The sequence below is a fragment of the Poecile atricapillus genome, chromosome Z, assembly GCF_030490865.1.
Source record: "Poecile atricapillus isolate bPoeAtr1 chromosome Z, bPoeAtr1.hap1, whole genome shotgun sequence".
Classification (NCBI taxonomy): Eukaryota; Metazoa; Chordata; class Aves; order Passeriformes; family Paridae; genus Poecile; species Poecile atricapillus.
The window spans coordinates 1,873,103-1,892,573 of record NC_081289.1 but is presented as its reverse complement, the minus strand read 5'-3'; the positions used below and the strand labels follow the sequence as shown (position 1 = coordinate 1,892,573).

The following is a 19,471-nucleotide window of genomic DNA, read 5'->3' as shown; positions in this document are numbered from 1 at the left end:
GAGCATCCTGCCCCATTCCTGGAATGATGACTTTAAAATGGACACTGGAACCCTTTCTGCCACAGGGAGCTGTCATTTAAAGTCACTTTAAGGCCCCTCCAGAGTGATGCAGAGGGGTTTCAGCACAAATGGAAATCAGGCCTGGCGTGGAGGGGAAATTGCTGCCTCTCATTTCTCAGTCAGGCCACCCAGCAGTGCTGAGCTCAGGCAGGGCTTTGTGTTTAACCCACTAATGGACTGAATTCAGCTCTTAAATGGGGCTCTATTTCTCTCAAGCTGCAGCTGATTTCTTATTTTTTTTTTTCCCCTGTCACTGAACTTGTAGCACATCTTGCTGTATTGATTGCTCATGGGGAATAGATTTTTTTTTAAAAGATATATTAATAGAGAACCTTATTTAAAAGCCAGATTAAAGATGACCAACACGGGCCTGCCGTGGGGCAGGCGAAGGACTTGGTGAATGCTGTGGCTTTGTTATTGCCAACAAAAGTAAATTTCTGTCTAAACCAGAAAAAGCTGCACATTTCCACCAAATGCAAACCATCTGCCATTAAATTAATAAGGTAAATCTTGAGTGCTTTATTTGGTGAATATCTGCTGCTTCAAATATGACTTAATCTAAACGACAGCTTTTTATTTAAGCTTCATAAATAGCCTTATTTTCCAATATTTCCTCTTTCCCACTGCCTGAGTGGTTGGGGCTCTTCTGGAAGAGCACAAATCCTGGCCAGCTGCCCCACCTCCTTTTTGTGGCCATCCCAACCTGCTGTGCCCCTGTGGATGCTTTAATTCCTGGGTGCAGGAATTAACCCGGCCTGGGAGCTGCTGGTGCTGGACAAAGTCACTCAGATCTTGTTGGTTCTGAGGAGGAGCAGAGGAAAAGAAGGAAAAGCTCTTCCTGGGCATTTTATCTGCTTGGCCTCATGTCCACAGATGTTTCTGTCCATCCCAGAGCTCAGCCTGTTCCTGCTCTGGGATGCTCAGAGATTCCCAGTGTTCTCCACAGGCTGCTCCAAACCACACAGCGAGCTTGGGGTGGTGTTCAATGGAGGAACGAGGTCCCTGCCTGGTTCTCCTGGCTTTCCCAGGTGGGAATACCCTTGAGCAAGGACAGGGAGCTCCACAAGCCTCACCCAGAGTGAAACGGGATCTGCCAAGTCCAAACAAAAGCAAGGGTGATCAAGTAATTAATTATTATTTTATTTTTATTATTTATTATTATTGTTTTAATGTTATTATTTTAGTATCAATTATTTTATTATTAATAATTATTATAATTATTAATTAATGCTAATTAATCACCATTTATAGCTTTGGTAGAACTACAAATGGACTCAGACTTTGCAAAGCTGCTGCAAACATCTGGGAGAGCTTCCAGCACATTCCAGGGCCTAAAGGGGCTCCAGGAGAGCTGGAGAGGGACTGGGGACAAGGCCTGGAGGGACAGGACACAGGGAATGGCTTCCACTGCCACAGGGCAGGGATGGATGGGATCTGGGGAAGGAATTCCTGGCTGGGCTGGAATTCCCAGAGCAGCCCCTGGATCCCTGGAATGTCCAAGGCCAGGTTGGACATTGGGGCTTGGAGTAACCTGGGATAGCAGGAGGTGTCCCATGGGATTGGAAGGTCCCTTCCAACCCAAACCATTCCAGGATTCTACAGGCAAGAGCTGAGCAGAGCAATTCAGGCAGAGAACAAGAGTCCAGCTGCGTCCCTCTAGGCTGAGTTGACTTCTGGAGGACTAAAACCATGGAGAAACTCGGCTAGAAAAGTGTTAAAACACCTTCAAGACCATCAGGGAACTTCACAGAGAAAAAATGCCTGGTTTGATTCACCTGAGCATGAGGATTATTTTGGTTTATTTTAGAATTTTGGCACGAAAATTTCTTCCCTTAAAAATGGCTCCACTTTGCTGGAGCTCAGGGATTGAAACCACACAGTCACCAGTCACCTAAAAACTCCTGGTTTTCCATCAAAGTGATTTCCTGGTGCCTTGAGAGCTTTTTTTTTTTAACTTCTGGAATGTCTGCAGTGAAGCTTTTCCCATGGATTGCAGCATTCCCCAGCCTCAGCGCTTTCCATCAAGTATTTAATGGGATGAGGAAAGGAGACTTTGTTTCCCTACCCTGGCTGCTCATTTATGGTTTGTTGTGGGAGACAACACCGGGAATCTGTGCCGGGATCGATCGGGTGCCCTGGGGTCAGCACTTAACTCACCATCATCATCACGCTAATTACTCTCATTCCGTCTTTCCTTCCTCCCACCCACCAGCCCTAAACGCAGGGGATTGTCATGTAAATAAGTGACCTAATTAGCAAAGCTTTCAAACTGTTTTACAGCCAGGATCCTGCTTGAGTAATGCCAGGAAATCGGGGTTTTATGGGAATGGCTCCAAGGAGCCTGCTGGCCAGTCCAGTTGGTTCATCCCATTAAAGTCCTTTTATCTCTTCCTGGAGAAAATCATTCCCTGATGGCAGAGATGGAGAGCAGAAAGTCCTCCCTGCTCCTCCTCGGAGTGACAGAGGTGACACTTTGCCCTGCTCTGAAAGGGGAAAAAGAATTGTCAAAATTATGGGGTGGGGACTCAAAATCCCAGCCAGGGTTTGAGGACACCCTTGGGTCACTCTGATCTCACCAGCACTTAAATTCCTCTGGGATTTGGGGGAATGGCTCTTAAATAACCAGGAATTGTGGAGAAATCGGGCTGAGTCTGATCATCCTGGTGCTTGTCCCTTTTTCTATCCCGTTCTTCACCCCGGATTTGAAAACTCTTCATCATTCCCATGGATGTTCCCATTCCCACCTTCCTCTGGATTCCCTTGGACAAAATTCTTTCATTCTTTGCCTTCCAGACCTGTGGGCTGCTCCTCTTGCTTTGCAAACCCATCTGTTAAACAAACAGCCCTCAAAAAACCCCACTTTTATCTATAATTGTCAGAAAAAATGATTGCTCAGGATCTGTTTCACTGTATTTATTTTTATTTTTTACTGAATGTATTTCATATATAAATACTGAATGTATTTATTTTCATTATACTTTTACTGCTGGGCATCAGGACCGTGACTAACTTCAGGAATTTTATTCCTTTCTCTTCCACTAAGCCCAACAGACTGAGAGATTTAAGGTTCTTTTGCAAATCCATCCCTCTCAGACCCAGAGAAATCCTGCAGGGAGGTTTTGAGGGTGTTTTTTTGGGAAGGTCCAGCTCAGGATTCTGGAGGACTCTGAGGAGAAGTTGGGGTGAGTTTTTGGTTTGCTGTAGATGGAAGTGTCTCCATTCATCTGTGATCTTCCCTGTTTTAAAGGAAAATTTGTTGAAGCACATTGGGAAACACCAAACAGGAAAAAAAAATTAAAAAAAATAAAAATCCTTCCCAGAACTCAGAAGAAGCTGAAAGGACTTTTAAAAATCAAGTCACTTCTGAGATAATAGAATTCAGCCCAGGAAATAATAATTCTGAGAAGGGCAAGTTCTGGGAAAGTTACATCATAAATGACTGAAAACAGAAAAAAATTAACGCAGAGGACTTTTCCCAGCTGAGGAGCTCTGGAACAGCAAATCCTGAACTTTTTAGGGAATCCTTCCATAGTGCAATCAACTCTTCCTAATTCTGTGTTAGGATCCTGCTCTTAATTCTCCCTTCACACTTTTGCTTCCTTCCGTGAAAAAAAACCCAGTTTTTTAGTGAAAAACGCCTGATCTTTGGAGGATTTTTTATAAACCAATTGTTTTTGGGTGATTTTCAAGCCTTTTCCAGTGTTTAAAGAAAAATGTGGATCAACCAAACCTTCCAGGAGTTGTAGGATGGAGCTCAAACCTCCTCACACATTTATGTTGCCCCTCTATTTTATTTAACAGGTTCCTCTCCCCCCCTCCAAATAATCCTTTCTTTTTTTATTTTTCCCAAAGCTGCATCTTTGCAGAAAACCAGAAAACAAACCACATTTTTTTTGGAGGAATTATTGCCTTTTTTAAAGCGCTAATTTCCTGGGGAAATTTATGCCCAGGCAGCGGAGGAGCTCCGCAGGCAGCGCTAACGAGACAATTCATTAAGGGCCGAGTGTACACACGCCGTAAAAAACATTAATTCCCCAAATGAAAAACTAATAGAGTGTTTAGGCTTCTCTTTATCACCGGTGACAGTCTGGGCTCTGCTCATCATTAGTGTTTACCCAGCTGATGGGGGCTGCAGCTCTTCCTTCCCACCTCTAAAAGGTCAGGATGCTTTTTTCCCAGCTTTGTCCCTTCTCCCACACTTGGATTTTAAGGACACAGAGGCCTCGGGATGAAATTCTCAGTGCCAGCCCTTCTCTTTTCTTTTTGCTTTTCTTTCTCTCTTACTTATTTTTTTTTTATTTTTCCTTGCAGTTCTTCCCTGTCAGAACCTCGAGATTTACAAGGGGAAATCCCTTCTTTAAGATTCCTCCACCACAGCCCTGATTTTTCTCTGAGAAAACAGGGCTCATTAGTGGGAATTTGCTTGGAGATTTATTAATGAGCAGCTCTCCCTGAGCTCGTTTCCTCTTCAATTCTGTTTGTCCTACAAGAGTAACTTTGTCCTGTTGGCACCAGTGAGTGCCCTTGCTGTTGATCCCAGTAAAAGCTGAATTCCCAGTAAAATGCTGGGAATTTAGACAATTTAGACAGCTGAGATCCCAAATCCAGGTGTGAGGTGCCAGATATGCTGAAGGTTGGACTGATGGCCTTTAAAGTTCCCTTCCATCATTCTTGGTTCCATTTCCAAAATCCATTCCATGATCTTGGAAGCCTTGGGGGAAATCATTCCTCTGAGTGTTTTATTTCCCTGGATTTAAACCCTACAAAAGAGAAGAATTTTGGTAAAAAGCAGCAATATCTGGGTGAATATTTGAAATATCTGTTCATATCTGAGAGGCCCAAATATTCACACCTCAGAGAAGCAGAGGGAAGGTGCCAACCCCAAAATCCAGCCTTGCTTTCTGAATTCCCATCGCTCTGAAATGAATCCTGTGAACTGTGGGAGCATCAAAATCCAGCTCCAGCTTTCATGGCTCATTCCAGTCCTTTCCTAGAAAGCTGGAACTCCCAAATTTAGGAGAAGGCAGTGACTGATCTGTACCTTGGAGTCACCTTTTGGTGGGGCATGGTGACCTTGGTGACATTCCTGTCCCCTCACAAAGATTTCCTCACCAGCAGCACCTTTCCCTTGCTGGGTCCCAGAGTGACTGACCATAAAAAAACCACAGAGGTGGCTTTTAAATTATGAAATATTAAAAAAGTACTAATTTTTTCATGATTTTTTGCGTGTAGAAGTCAGATTTTTCCCAGCAGGAATCCTGCTGAAATAAGTCCTCGATGTTGGATCTGGTGTTCACACCCTACTCCTTTAAAAAACCATCACATCTCTAATTCTGCCCAGCTTCACCCAAAACTTTTTTCCTTTAAATACCAGATATTCTCCTTTATGAAGGTATTTCAGCAGCGATTTTGTGTCCTTGTGGCATCATCTCCTCGTGGTGCTAAAAGCTGTGGGAACGGGAGAGAGGGAGAACTGAGTCAGCTGGAATGGCAGTGATGGATAAAAACACATTATCCAGGTTTTACCTGCTGGGAACTCAAGCGCAGAAAGTGGTGCCTGAGATCCCCAGGAAAGTCTCCAGCAGAGAGAAGAATTAACCCTGACTCTCTAAAGGCTTAATCCAGCAGCTACCCCATGACAAATTCCCTTTTTCCTATTTTTTTTTTTTGAGTTACCTCTTCTGGAGAGGAAGGGAGGAAGAAATTCAAATTTGAGGAGCTGCGAACTGGTCCTTAAATTCATCAGGAGTTTCTTGCTGCATCTCTCTCCTAAAGAAGAGGGATTTTTTCCCCCAGCAGAGCTGTAAAATGGCTCTGTGAGCCTTTCCTTTCCCCCATAAAGCAAATTAGGGACTGCTGTGCAAATCCTCAGCGTTTTGGGGGTTCCTTCCTCAGGCTCAGGGTGCAGAGTTTGTCTCCTTGGATCGATTTTGCTCCTTTTGCTGTTCAAGCACTCGGATGTGTCAGTGGTCACTCTGCTCACACCTGAGCAGCTCCAGGGGTTTTGTTGAATATTCCAGAGGCCTGGCAATCTGCATCCATCGATTCTGTCAGGAGGCACCGCAGAGCCACTGAAATCCTGGGTGACAAAGCCTGTGCTGAGTTTATTTCTCTCAGCTTTGCCAGAATGAAACGTTTCTTTTCCTCAGAAGGAGAGGACTGGGCTGTGATTTCAGCCAGGGAGGAGAAATCCCAAACAAAACTGGGACTTTTATCCAGCAGCATGGAAAATTCACCTCGGGCAAATGAATCTGTGAATTAATTATCCAGGATGATAAAGGCCAGTGGAGCAGAACATCGGCCAGGGTGTTTTGGTGGCCAGGTGGGCTCATGTTCAGCTGGGTGGAGATGGGTTAGGAAGGAGAAGGGGAAGAAGAATTTGATGGCTGATCTGTTTTTCCAGCATTCCAGATTATTTTTTTTCCCTTTTCCCAGCATTTTAGCAGTCTGAGATCCCTCCCTTTTTCAGAGTGTGGTGTGTCCACAGCCACAGGAAGGTTCAGCCTTTGCCCAAAGAACTGCCCAACTCCACATCCAGCTCCAAATGGCATTTTTTACTCAAAGCCCTTTAATAATTTAGGCTCTGATTATTTTTTGCTGCTCCAGCTCATTTGTTGGCTTCATGCTGCCAAGAATGATGGAGTAAAACTATCTGGAGTGAGACTTAAAGGAATGGGATTTTCTCTTCTGGATGTCCAGAGAAGAAAGGAAAATTGATGGGCTCTGAAAGGTTTCCTTTAAAAGCAAAAACACACAGGAGAAATTCAGATTCACCCCCCCAAAAGAATCTCACCTGAGCCTCCTCCCTGCCAGGGGGGGCTCTGAACACCCAGAAGGATTTCAGTGCTTTAAACAGGGAGCAGATTGTGCCCATCTCCCTCCTCCCCTTATCTCCACTGACAAATATAATTACAGCTTCACTTAAAGTGCTGCAAATGAATTGTGGAGAGGAGAAAAATGGTGTGTGCATCTCCCTGCAGCAGGAAGGAGCTGACTCCTGCTTTTCGGGTGATGGCTCCATCCATCTCCAGCACTTCCAGGGTGGCATCTCCGGAGAGAGCTGGCTCTGCTAAAGAGAGATGATTCCTGCACCAAGTGCATCTCCAGGAGGATAAAAAACTTCTCCAAATGGAGGATTTGAGGCTAAAAAAATGGAAAAAAAAAAAAGAAAAAAGTTTTTTTTCTGCATGGTAAAGGTGGGGTTTTCTGCTTTGTCCTGTCACCAGATAATTGTCCCTAGAGCTGACCCTGAGCTGAAGTCCTGCCACCCTCTGGTGTCACTTGGAGGACAAACAGCTCTCCCCAGGCACCTCCTGAGAGTCCTGGGATAATCTGGAATTAGAGGTTGTGTAAATAAGACCCTCACCCCTCACTGGAAATTTAATTTTCTTTGTGGGACAGAGCTCAGTGAGCAGAGAGGGGCTGGCAGGAGTCTCAGGGGGATGAATCCTCGTCATTCCCAGCCTGGATTGTCACCCTCATTTCCCTTTTTGTTCCTCTTACACACTCCAGGCCAGTTCATTATTTCCAGCAGTATTTGCCAGGCTGGGAATTTCTCAGTGTTCCTTGATTCAAAAAAATGACTTAATGAATTTTGCTGTGATCTCAGGAGATGCTGAGAGAGGTTAATCCATGGAGTTAATTCATGGAATGGGTTGGGTTGGAAGGGACCTCAGGGATCACCTCATTCCAACCCCTGCCATGGGCAGGGACACCTTCCACTGTCCCAGGGTGCTCCAAGCCCTGTCCAGCCAGACCTTGGACACTTCCAGGGATCCAGGGGCAGCCACAGCTTCCCTGGGCATCAAAGGCCATCTACTTCCATGATTTCCACACATAATTGTACAGTTCCCTCTTGTCTGTTCAACTCTGCTTTGTTTTGCACCAAAAAAAATAAAAATTTGGGGTTTTTATCTCCTCACTATGATTTTTTAATCTTCTCAGACTGGATCATGTATTACATACACAAGTACATGTGTTTCATTTTAGGCTGATTATTTTTAGTGTGTAATCCAAAGTTCCACTCCCAAAGCAGGGAGTACAAAAGTCACGTTTCCTTAAATCAGCATCACTCAAAAATGGAAGCTGATTGTCAGCAGCTCCTTGGGAATGCACAGATCCTTCCTGTGCAGGGTTGGGTTGGATCTGGGAAGGGTCTGGAGCAGCTGAGAGAGCTGGGAAAGCTTTCTCAGCCTGGAGAAAATCTTTCCATGATTCAACAAAGAGATGGAGAACTCCGTGACGGAAAAAATAATGTTGCTGTATAAAGAAGCAAATACAAAATATCAATGAATGTTAAACAGGAAATTTGATCCCAAACTTTACCTTCCCTGTTACAGAAGTGTTTTGGAAGAGGCAGCAAGGGTAGAAATCTTTTATATGGCACAGGAATCTCTACTTGAAGCCACAGGACACAAGGATTGGGGGAATGGAACTTGGAGATCCAGGAGATCTCTTGGAAATCGCGTTATTTAATTCAAGTGTTTCAGGGCAGCCTGATTTCAACCTCTGCTGATCACCCCAGACAGGATCTCAGCTCCAAAATGCTGCTGGCATGAGGCCTTGAACTTGGATATTTGGGATGCACTTCCTCAGATTAGGGTGGAATGTGGGATAACAGAGGGTTCCTCTTGTCAGGAGCTGCTTCTGCAGGATGGTCAGGGCTCAGGCCCTGGGGTAAAATACAAGGGATGAAGTTATGGAGCTGGAGCTGCTCTGGTGGCTGGGATAAAATTCCAGGAGCTTTTTCAAGGAGTTCTCAGTGGGAAGGATACGATCCATGAGCAGCTCATGGGTGTTTGCTGTGGTTTAATTTGCTTTTTACTGCCACAAGGGATGAAGTTATGGAGTTAGACCTTCACTCATGGCTGGGATAAAATTCCAGGAGCTTTTTCAAGGAGTTCTCAGTGGGAAGGAAATGATCCATGAGCAGCTCCTGGGTGTTTGCTGTGGTTTAATTGCTTTTTACTGCCCAGGATCTGCAGTTAAGGAACAAAACCAAAAGAAGGGATGGGGACTCAGCTGAGGTGACCAAAAAGGACCCTCTTACCTGTGGGTGCCTTGGCTCCCAAGCAGCTCCTCCCTCCCAGCAGAGCAAGATAAACGCTCCTGGACTCTGCAGCCACAGGAATTCTCACCCCAGAGCAATCTCTTCCCAGGAAAATCAACCTGGTGGTGATGAAACCCCTCAGATCCACTTGGGAGTTCAATCCACTGCAGGAGAACTTTGTTCCTTGATCCACCCCTGAATCAGAGGTGGGATGGGAGCACACAGGAGGCTCTGGATGGGATGGAGAATGTCCCAAATGTCGCTCTTTTCTCTTGCTAGCCATGTCCCCAGGCCAGGACAGCCATGCCAGCCTGGAACACCTTCCTGCATCCGAGCAGATCCTGCAGAACCTGAGTGAGCTGGCCAGGTCCTTCCAGGAGATGGCTGATCGCTGCCTGCTGGTGCTGCACTTGGAAGTCAGGTAAAAAATCTGGGATTTGGGGATGGAGGGGGATCTTGGGAGGCTGCAGGTGAAGATGACCTCCAGACAATCCAGAGGAGACAAATAAACTTGTCCATGGCAACATCAAAAGTTAGTCCAAAAATGCCAGGTCACCAAATCATGGGTGGCCAAACGAGGGATGGAGGCAGGAAACCGAAAGTGGAATTTCTTAGGGAGGTTTGTATCTTAACTAAAAGAGAATTTAGGAAGAAATCCCTTAATGTGGGTGTGGTGAGGTCTTACCTGGAGTTTCCCAGAGAAGCTGGGGCTGTCCCTGGATCCCTGGAAGTGTCCAAGGCCAGGTTGGATGGGGCTTGGAGCATCCTGGGATGGTGGAAGGTGTCCCTGCCCATGGCAGGGGTGGCACTGGATGATCTTGCAGGTCCCTCCAACCCACCTGCTCTGTGATTCCATGATTATGGTTCAGAGACCAGGAAAAATGTGATTTTCAGGGACTTTGTGCTTCCAAAACAACACAATGGTGTTTTCATGGTCTAACAGGTGTCTCCACAGTTTGGTTGTGGTTTTGGGGATTGCAAATAGGAGCTTCTCCTCCTGCTTTTTCAAACAGGAACTGGGGGACCAGCTGGATTTTTTTCAAGGGCTGGATAATTCCATGAAGTCTCTGCCTTTCACATGCAAAGATCAAAGGCAGCAAATCCCTTTCTTCGGGCTTCCAGCTGCCCACCCCAGGGCTGGGAAAACATTTTTCCCTGGGGAACTGTTTAGGCCAGGTGTATTTTCATTGCTTCCCTTTGCTCTGAGGCATCAAATAGAAGGGGAATGTCAGAGATTTGATGGATCATCAGTTTGTTCTTCGGTGACACATCCCAAGCCATGTCGCGTCCCCGTGTGCTCTGCTGGAGTCAGTGTGGAGCTCTGAAAAAATAATTCACATTAATTCTTGTCAGCACTCCTTCATCCTGCCATCCATCACCTGCTGGGCTTGGGAGGGTTTGAGGAAAAGGTGGTGGAAATATGGAAATGGAGCAGTTTTCCAGCTGGGCTGTAACAGGAGGTGATGCCTGAGGTAACCTGGACTCATGGGATGGGTTTCTGGCCTCTGTGGCTTTTCATCAGGCTTGGGTTAAGCAAAAATCCCTAAAATGGAATTCAGGGATAAACTCTGCTGTAATTCAGAGCAGAGCATTGCCCAGCTCCTCCAGTGCATCCAACAGGAGCCGAGTTTGGAGCTGTGGATTCACCAAACCACGTCCCCATGTCCAAAGGGTGGAAGGGATTGAGGAGAGGTGCTGACATCAGGAAAATCCCAGTGGGGTGGGAGCTTCCCTGGATCCCTCACTCTGCATTTCCAACCACCTGCAGTAGCAGAGAACAATCCCAGTCCCCCTGGTGCCTGTGTGTGAATATGTGAAATAGTGTGAAATGCTTGGGAATAGGCACAATTTTGGAATTTTAACAGTCATTCCATGGACCCTGGCTCGCTGGTCCTGCCAGTTATCAATTTTTATGAGGTTTTCATGGAAGGAGTTTTTGTTGGAGGACTGATGTTGTATGTGAAGATGGGGAATTTTTGGGAAGATTCATTGGGATGATGGTGATCAGATCTGTCACCAAGGATCTGTTGGATCCATCCCTGAAGGTGGGACAATGACAAGAGGAGGATGCCTTTAACACAGACATCACCACCCACCTCCTAAAGTTATTTTTCTACCAGCGTGAGGAAGGGGAAAAAACACTTTGTATCCCACAGATATCTTAAAATATTTTAATTTTTTTTTGTTTGTTTCTCTCTTGTGCCTCACAGGGTTCACTGTTTCCACTACCTGATCCCTCTGGCCAAACAAGGGAATTACGCCATCGTGGCCAACGTGGAGAGCATGGACTACGACCCGCTGGTGGTGCGGCTCAACAAGGACATCAGCGCCATCGAGGAGGCCATGAGTGCCAGCCTGCAGCAGCACAAGTTCCAGTACATCTTTGAAGGTCTGGTGCTTCCCAATCCTTCCTCAATAAAGGGTTTTCCATTCTCATCCCAAAGCTCCACGGGATTCCTTTCGGGGGTGAAGCAGACTGAGGTGGGGTTTGACCGGCTGGGAGAGCTGGGAATGTTCCCCTGGAGAAGGGAAGGATCCAGGGAGAGCTTCCAGCACATTCCAGGGCCTGGAGGGGCTCCAGGAGAGCTGGAGAGGGACTGGGGACAAGGCCTGGAGGGACAGGACACAGGGAATGGCTTCCACTGCCAGAGGGCAGGGATGGATGGGATCTGGGGAAGGAATTCCTGGCTGGGATGGAATTCCCAGAGGAGCCCCTGGATCCTTGGAATGTCCAAGTCCAGGCTGGACACTGGGGCTTGGAGCAGCCTGTGACAGTGGGAGGTGTCCCTGCCATGGCAGGGGTGGCACTGGATGGGCTTTGAGGTCCCTTCCCACCTGAACCATCCCGGGATTCTGTGATTCCCTGTTTGTTCGAGAAGAGGGAAATGACTCCACACAGAGCCACGGGGACCATTCACATCCTGTTGAAGTTTAAATTCATACCCAGGGTCCTCCTTAATCGCAGGCACCTCTTAAACCTGGGTCTGAGATTTACAGATGCCCCGCACTGGCTCCCTGTACATTAATTAAATCCTTAATTTAGACTTTTAATTGGCCTCTGGGCTTGCCCAGAGCTGTGCAGTGTAAATCAGGCTGGGTTTCTGCTCTTTGTAATGTGACACGAGTGGGTGCATGGTTTTGGGGGTGCCTGTGTCCCTTAACCCCAGCTGTGTCCTTCTGACCTCCTTCAGACACAGGAAACTGTTCAGGACTGATCAGAGATGGGTTGTGCATCAGGGGAATTGAAATACAGCTCATTCCTGCTCCTGGAGACTGAATCATCCAGGGAGAACAGGGAAAACACCACCCTGGATAGCAGATTAAAATCCTGTGGTTTTACAGGAGCTGCAGTGACCCATTGCTCTGCCCAGACAGGGAGAGGGACTGGATGGGACATTATGCAAAGCCTGATTAAAAATCAGTGGTTGTGATAACACAGCTCTGAGTTTTGGGGCACTTTTGTGTTTTTACTAAAGAGGTGGAAAGTCCTAAACTGCACCATGAAGATCACTGAGGGTTTCCAGGTAAAATCCAGTTATCCCTTGATCCAGCTGACATGCACCACTTAACAGTGCTCATTTTGGGGGTTTTACCACGAATTATTGGCACTAAATCCCTTCCCCTTTGCAGGTTTGGGCCACCTCATCTCCTGCATCCTCATCAACGGCGCCCACTACTTCAAGCGCATCAGCGAGTCCGGCATCAAGAAAATGTGCAGGAACATCTTCATCCTGCAGCAAAACCTGACCAACATCACCATGTCCCGTGAGGCTGACCTGGACTTCGCCAGGTGAGCACAAACCTCGGGCTCTGTCACTCTTCTGGTGCCCACAGGAGCAGAGGTGGCTCCTTCCAAAAGCCTCAGGTGGCCAGACGAGCGTCAAGTTCAACAAGCGGAGGTGGAGGTGGCAATTTTGGCTTTCCTTTGGTTGCACAACATTCAGAGGGATGTGGGATCATAGAATTGGGAGGATTATTAAGGTTTGGGAAGATCTCCAAGGTCATCAAGTCCAAATGTGGATCAGTTGAGGCTGATGTGAAGTCCCAACCAAAGTGTCTGAGCTTGGCGCTTCTCCAAAACCAAAACCCAGGCAGGGAAAAGCTGCCAAAGGTAGAGGGTAAAACTTAAACAAGATTAAACTGGGGCTTGGATTTCTTTTCAGGTGAGAAATGTTTTGGTTTGTTGAAGGCTCAGGGTCACCAGATCCAGGTTGGCTTGAAGGGACATCTCCCTCAAAATAAACCCAAAACCGGGTGTGACAGACCCCCTGCAAACCTCTCCCACATTTTGGGATTTCTTCACTCAGGGAGGACTGAGGGATGAGCAGATAGGAGAGGGCAAGCCCTGAGCAGTGGCTGTGGCCCCTGGACTTGGGGCTGGCTCCTCAGCTGATCCTCTGGAGCAGCAGCTGGGCCCTGGAGCAGCCAAAGGAAAGGTCTGGAACTTGGGAATGAAGGAATGGGGTCAAATGAGAGAGGTTTGTGTGGAACTTGGACCTGACCCACCACAAACACTGGGAAAACTTGGTGCCATCACTTGGCCACTGCTGTTGGAGGCTGAATTAGGAGGGGAGTTCGAGCTCCCTGGATGAGGAGGGAGACTGGGTGCCTCATTTATTTGGGATCTCATCTGGGGATGGATCATTCTTGAATCCAGTTCTTCAATCAGCATTGGCACCAGGAAGCTGCGAATGCTGAGGCCTGCAGGAGGGGGAGGGAGAAAGATCCACTAGAAACTGCAAGGAATAACCATCCCAAATTTAATCTTTTTTCTTAAATGACCATCCTGTGGTGAAAGAATTTTCCTGATATCCAACCCTAGCCTCCTCTGGCACTTCCTTGTGTCCTGTCCCTTTTTCCTTGGGGGAAGAGTCTGATCCCCACCCTCCCACATCAGCTTTGTGCAGATTTCTTCCCATCAAATCAATCCAGCAACATTTCTTTTCTTGCTTTCACAGCTTCATCACTTCCCTCTTTTCTTTTGGGGCGTAATTCCGTGCTCTGGTCTGTTTGATTCTTTAGTTCTTCAGATGACTCCTGAATGTTTAAGTGCTTATTACCCAGATTCTCCTTTTACATAAACAAGGCTCTGGTGCATCCAAGCCCTGCCCTGCTCACCTGAATTCACAATCACCCCAGCAAGGTTCTCACCTCACCCCAGGGACTCCACCCTACCCAGGTCTACTCAAACTATTAAATAAACATAACAGCTCCCCTCCAGAAGGCATAAAACAACATCAGGCTGGGATAAAAGTGATTTGTACCTCTGTGATAAGGCTCAGGCAGGAATCTGTAAATGCTCTGAGCTGTGGTTAACTCTCACTTTTGCCTTTTTCAAGATAAAGTGATTTTTCCATGGGCAGGAGCAGTGGCAGAGCTGATGGAGAAATCTCCCTCCCCTGCTCTCCCTTCCCCCTGCACCTCCTGGGATAAATTCCCTCCCTGCTTTGCTTCTCCAGGGAATTGGAGGATCGTGGGTGGGACTGGAGACTCCCAACCCTGCCTGGATATTTCTGTGCCCATGGCACCGAGGGTTCAAGGAGCAATTAGCCACAATTAACAATCAGTGCATCATTCTCCATGCATTAAATCTGAATTCTGGAACAGGTCCTTTTCTCAAAGTGAACCTGTTGGAGAACCAGTTTGTAAGAAAGACCAGACCAGTTGAGAAAGGACCAAACATTTTTTAAGGCTTTCCTGAGAGTTGTGATTTTGATTTTGCTTTTATTTTTCAATTCTCATATGGTTTTCAAGGCTTTTTAGAGGCCTCAGAGAACACTGGGCATCTCCTTTCTTCTCTGCTCAGTACTTCAGGCAGTAGAAATCCCAGCCAGGGAAGCTGGAAGGGGAAGCCCTTTCTCCTCTGAAGCCAAAATCACCTGGAGGACTCTCAGCAAACCCAGGTAACATTTGTTGGTCCTGGTGAGGCTCTTGCTGCTTAAACCCCATTTTTCCAGAGCTCTGTCACCCACAGGTGACAACAGCAGCATTTGCTGCTTTGGGAGGAGTCCCATGGCAAGGGGGAAAATGTGTTTTAAATGAGTTTTGCTTTAAGATTCTCAGTTCAAGGCAGGGAAAGTCTCAGCAGAGCATCACAGAGCAGAGCCGGAGCACGTTTCCATTGAAAAAAAAAAATTAAATTGCCAAGCGGTGTGAGGAGTTTTTTCCACCAGGAGAAAGGCTGGTTCTGACTGCTGAGGTGTCACAAAGGATTTGTAGCATTTGCTAAATTTCCTGCAAATATTAATAGGTTTTTCACTCCTGTGTGTGTTCAGTATCTAGGCCAGCAGAAATGCAGGAGGTTGTTGGGGCTTCCACTGCTTTATTAAGGAAAAAGCAGGATTTTCTCCCTGTGGAATATCCAAGAATGTGCTGCAAAGTCCAGGACTGAGCATGACTTCCAAATACCTCCAAATTTCCAAAGTTTCACACCCGTAATTAGATTTATGGCATGAAAGGAATGAAAGCTTCAGATTTGAATTCCTACTCAGGTCCTTTCCCTTGTGCCTTCTTTCCTCCTCTCCCTCTATCCCCACCCAAAAATTCTCTGGGTTTTTATGAAGATTTCATCAGAGGTAATCACAAAGGGTGAGGATTCTGCTTCAGACTCACCCTTCAATAAAAAATCACTGGAAAGAAAGCGCCGTTTTCTGAGTCGTACAAGTGTTAAAATTGAGTGTTCTGGAGAGCGAACTGAGGTGGCTGCAAGGGGAACAGAGAGAGCAGGGATGAAATGGGAACATTTTCTCTAACAAGTGTCACTGTGACCTCGGAAATGAAGGTTTCTGAGCAGTGCTGTCATTGTCCCTGGGTCTCAGTGTCCCCCCTGTCTCTGGAATCCAGAGGTGTCCCCACACCTGGGAGTCGTTTGGAGCTTTCCCTGTGCTGCCATTCCAGTTGTTCCCATGGCCACTCCTCCTGCAGGGACCAGGATTCCTGCAGGAATCTTTTCCTGCTGTTGAGGACATTTCCAGGGATATTGGCTGGGAGATTTTCAGGGATATTGGCTGGGAGATTTCCAGGGACATTGGCTGGGAGGTGTCCCCACAGCAGGGACATTGGCAGTGCCGGTGGATCCCCGGGGAAATGGGCTGGGGAGAAGCCATCAGAGCTCCACTTGGTGCTGGTTTGGCCATCAATAAACCCAAATCATGGACTCACAGCACCATAGAAGTTGGAAAGGATTCCTAAGACCATCAAGTCCAAGCTGTGGCCAACCCCCACCTTGTCCTCCACCGAGTGCCACATCCAGGGATGGACACCTTGGACACCTCCAGGGATGGGGGCTCCAAACCTCCCTGGGCAGCCCCTGCCAATGTTTAACAACCCTCATGGAGAAGGAATTTTCCCAATCTCCACCCTCAGGCTCCCCTGGCCCAGCCTGAGGCTGTTCCCTCTCCTCCTGTCCCTGTTCCTGGGAGCAGAGCCCGACCCCCCCGGCTGTCCCCTCCTGTCAGGGAGTTGTGCAGAGCCAGAAATTCCCCCTGATCCCCCTTTTCTCCAGGCTGAGCCCCTTTCCAGCTCCCTCAGCCTCTCCTGGGGCTCCAGACCCTTTCCCAGCTCCATTCCCGTCCCTGGACACGCTCCAGCCCCTCAATGGGTCTGGGGAATGCTCCCGTTACTCAAAACCCATCTTTATTCCAAGGCCAGGTTGGACGGGTTTGGAGCACCCTGGGATAGTGGAAGATGTCCCTGCCCATGGCAGGGGGTGGCACTGGATGATCCTTAAAGTCCCTTCTCTCCCAAAGCATTCCACGATTCCATGATCCTGTGAAAGGGGAGGATGGGAGGGTTTAGAATGGAGGATGCAGCTGGAGCTGAGCTTTTGTCAAACCCACCCCAAACCCTGCATCACTGCTGGCTTGGGGAGCAGGGCTGCGGTGCCAGGTTTGGATCCTGGGCACTCAGGGCTCCTATCCTGGCAGGCTGGGCAGTTTTTTGTTCCATTATCCCCCAGATTTCTGCTGTTCCCTGCTGCAGGAATCAGCAGTGACCTGCTGCCATCTACTGGGAGCTGCCGAGGGAAAGGGAAGCAGTTAAACATCCCCGTGCTCTGGAGGAAGACTTTTCACTGCCAAATCTTATTTCTCTGTCTGATTTTACTCCTGATAAATATCATGGTTGTGCCTGGGTGCCCAGGTTCCCTGAGGGTGGAGCTGATGGAGGGAATCTTCCTCTGAGAGCCATCTTTGAGCTCAATTTGTGTGTGGAGAGCATCAGATCCAGCAAATCCCGACCTGGATCCCTTTGTTCAGAGTCAGGAGTCTCTGCAGAGCTCCTGTGATGCTCTCCTGCCATCTCTGGGTGAGTGAAGTATCTCAGATGTTCTCCTTGGGGTTGCCCTCAAGGCAGGACTAAATTTGGGGTGAAGATCATTCAGTTTGAGTAAACCCCACATTAGCTGAGGAACCAGCACACTCTAATCCCCCCACTTCACAGCCTGAGCTGTGAAAGGTAAAAATCCCCAAATCTTCACAGTCTGGATCCCAGGAATTCCCTTCCCTTCAGGGGATGAGGGACAGAAGAGGCTCTGGAGGAAAAGCTTCCCTTTGCTGACAGTGTGGGAAAGTTGTGTTGTCTCCATCACAGACCGGACTCCTGTGTCTGGAGCACGTCCTCGTTTGGGCTCGCAGCTTTTAATTAGCAAAGCTGCTTTAGTTTTCAATTAAAGACTCAGTTATACAACAAAATCTGTATTTTCCTTCCCTTTCTTTTTCCGCCTTGTTTGCTCCCCCCTGTAGTTTCCACTGAGCTTTGATCTCAGTGCGGGTTTAATTAGCTGTAATTAGTGGTTTCACCGCATTAACCAAAACTCCCCATTGCAGAGGATTAAAAACCACCCCTCAGCTTGATGCCCTCATCCTCACCTTCCTCCTTCTGCTTCCCCAGGGGGATTTAGGGGATCAGAGGGTCCCTGTAGGACCCTTCCCCAGATGGGCACTGCCCCTGCATCCCAAAGATCCACATTTTTATGGGATCATCAAAACTCCCCAGAGCAAATCACCCAGCCCTGGATTTCATTCCCAGTGGAATCTGCAGCTGCTGGGAGTTTTAGGATGGCACCACTTGGTTCCTTCACAGCATTCCCTGGAGCATTTCTTGGGGTGTCTCCCTGTTTTGGGAGATCATGGAAGTGTTTAGGTTGGAAAAGCCCTCAAAGATCAGGAAATCCAGCTGTTCCCTCAGCACTGCCCAGGCCACCAGTGCCCTTGTCCCCAAGTGCCACATCCACATGGATTTTAAATCCTTCCAGAGATGGGGACTCCAGCACTGCCCTGGGCAGCCCTTTCCATGAGGGAATTTTCCCTAAAATCCACCCTGAGGCTCCCCTGGCCCAGCCTGAGGCCGTTCCCTCTCCTCCTGTCCCTGTTCCCTGGGATAAGATCCCAAATCCCCCCCAGCTGTCCCCTCCTGTCAGGGAGTTGTGCAGAGCCAGAAATTCCCCCTGATCCCCCTTTTCTCCAGGCTGAGCCCCTTTCCAGCTCCCTCAGCCTCTCCTGGGGCTCCAGACCCTTCCCCAGATCCTTTGGCCTTTTCAGCCAAGTGCCTGCTCCAGGTTTCCCAAACTTTCAGCTTTTCCAGTCCTTCACGAGCTCCTGGAAGCTGTGGCGTGCCCAAGTTCTTTGCTGAAACTTCTCAGCTCCCCAGCACAGGATTGGTGAGGAGATTTTGGAATATTTTGGGAGCTGTGACTCTGCCCTGAGGAAACCCCTCTCTTCTCCATGGATGTGCCCAGTCCTTCTCCTCAGGGCTGCTCTCAAATATTCCTCAAGGACAACCCTCGAGGCTTTCCACCCTGTAGCAACCCCAGAGTAACAGGATCAGGGGCTAAATTCACACAGCAGTTCCTCTAGCCCTGAACACGCTGGATGTGGGAAATCACGGAGCATCCCCAATCCATGGGGAGCGCTCCAAGTGCCAGAAGGAAGCATCTGGAAAGATCAGCAGGCTCTGGAAGGCACCGCTGCTGCTCAGCCTTTCCAGTGTTGACTCAGTGTTTTATTTTGATCAGGCTTCTCAGCCCTTCCCGGAGGCGCTTTTAATCTTCGCTCTGTAACCTTTAAAGAGAGAGGTTTTCGTGGCCTCTGCAATGATTTTCATTGCCTGGACGGGGATGTCTGAGCTGCTCCGAGTAAAGAGATTAATTCAATTTTCCTAAACTGGAAATGGACTGAAAAACTGAGAGGCTTCATTGACTTTTCCTCGCTCGGTTTGTGGCGTGTTAGAGAAACAATCAATGGGGGTGAACTTCTCAGCCAGCAGAAACCTGGCGTTCCCATTTCCAGGGAAGCGGCTGGGGAAGATGGGAATAAACACTTTTAAGAAGTCTGTTCTGGCCAGAGCACGTTCCTCCTCTGCCTT

At 47.9% G+C, this 19,471-nt stretch overlaps 1 protein-coding gene across 1 annotated transcript in view; it reads left to right on the top strand.

Moving 5' to 3' along the window:
* Window positions 1–19,471, top strand: part of LOC131592838 (exocyst complex component 4) — a 292,946-nt gene that overhangs the window by 255,599 nt on the left and 17,876 nt on the right. The window contains exons 15-17 of the mRNA XM_058864649.1: window positions 9,389–9,530; window positions 11,320–11,498; window positions 12,740–12,899. Of these exons, the coding sequence (XP_058720632.1) occupies window positions 9,389–9,530; window positions 11,320–11,498; window positions 12,740–12,899 (481 nt within the window). The remainder of the gene's footprint in view (window positions 1–9,388; window positions 9,531–11,319; window positions 11,499–12,739; window positions 12,900–19,471) is intronic.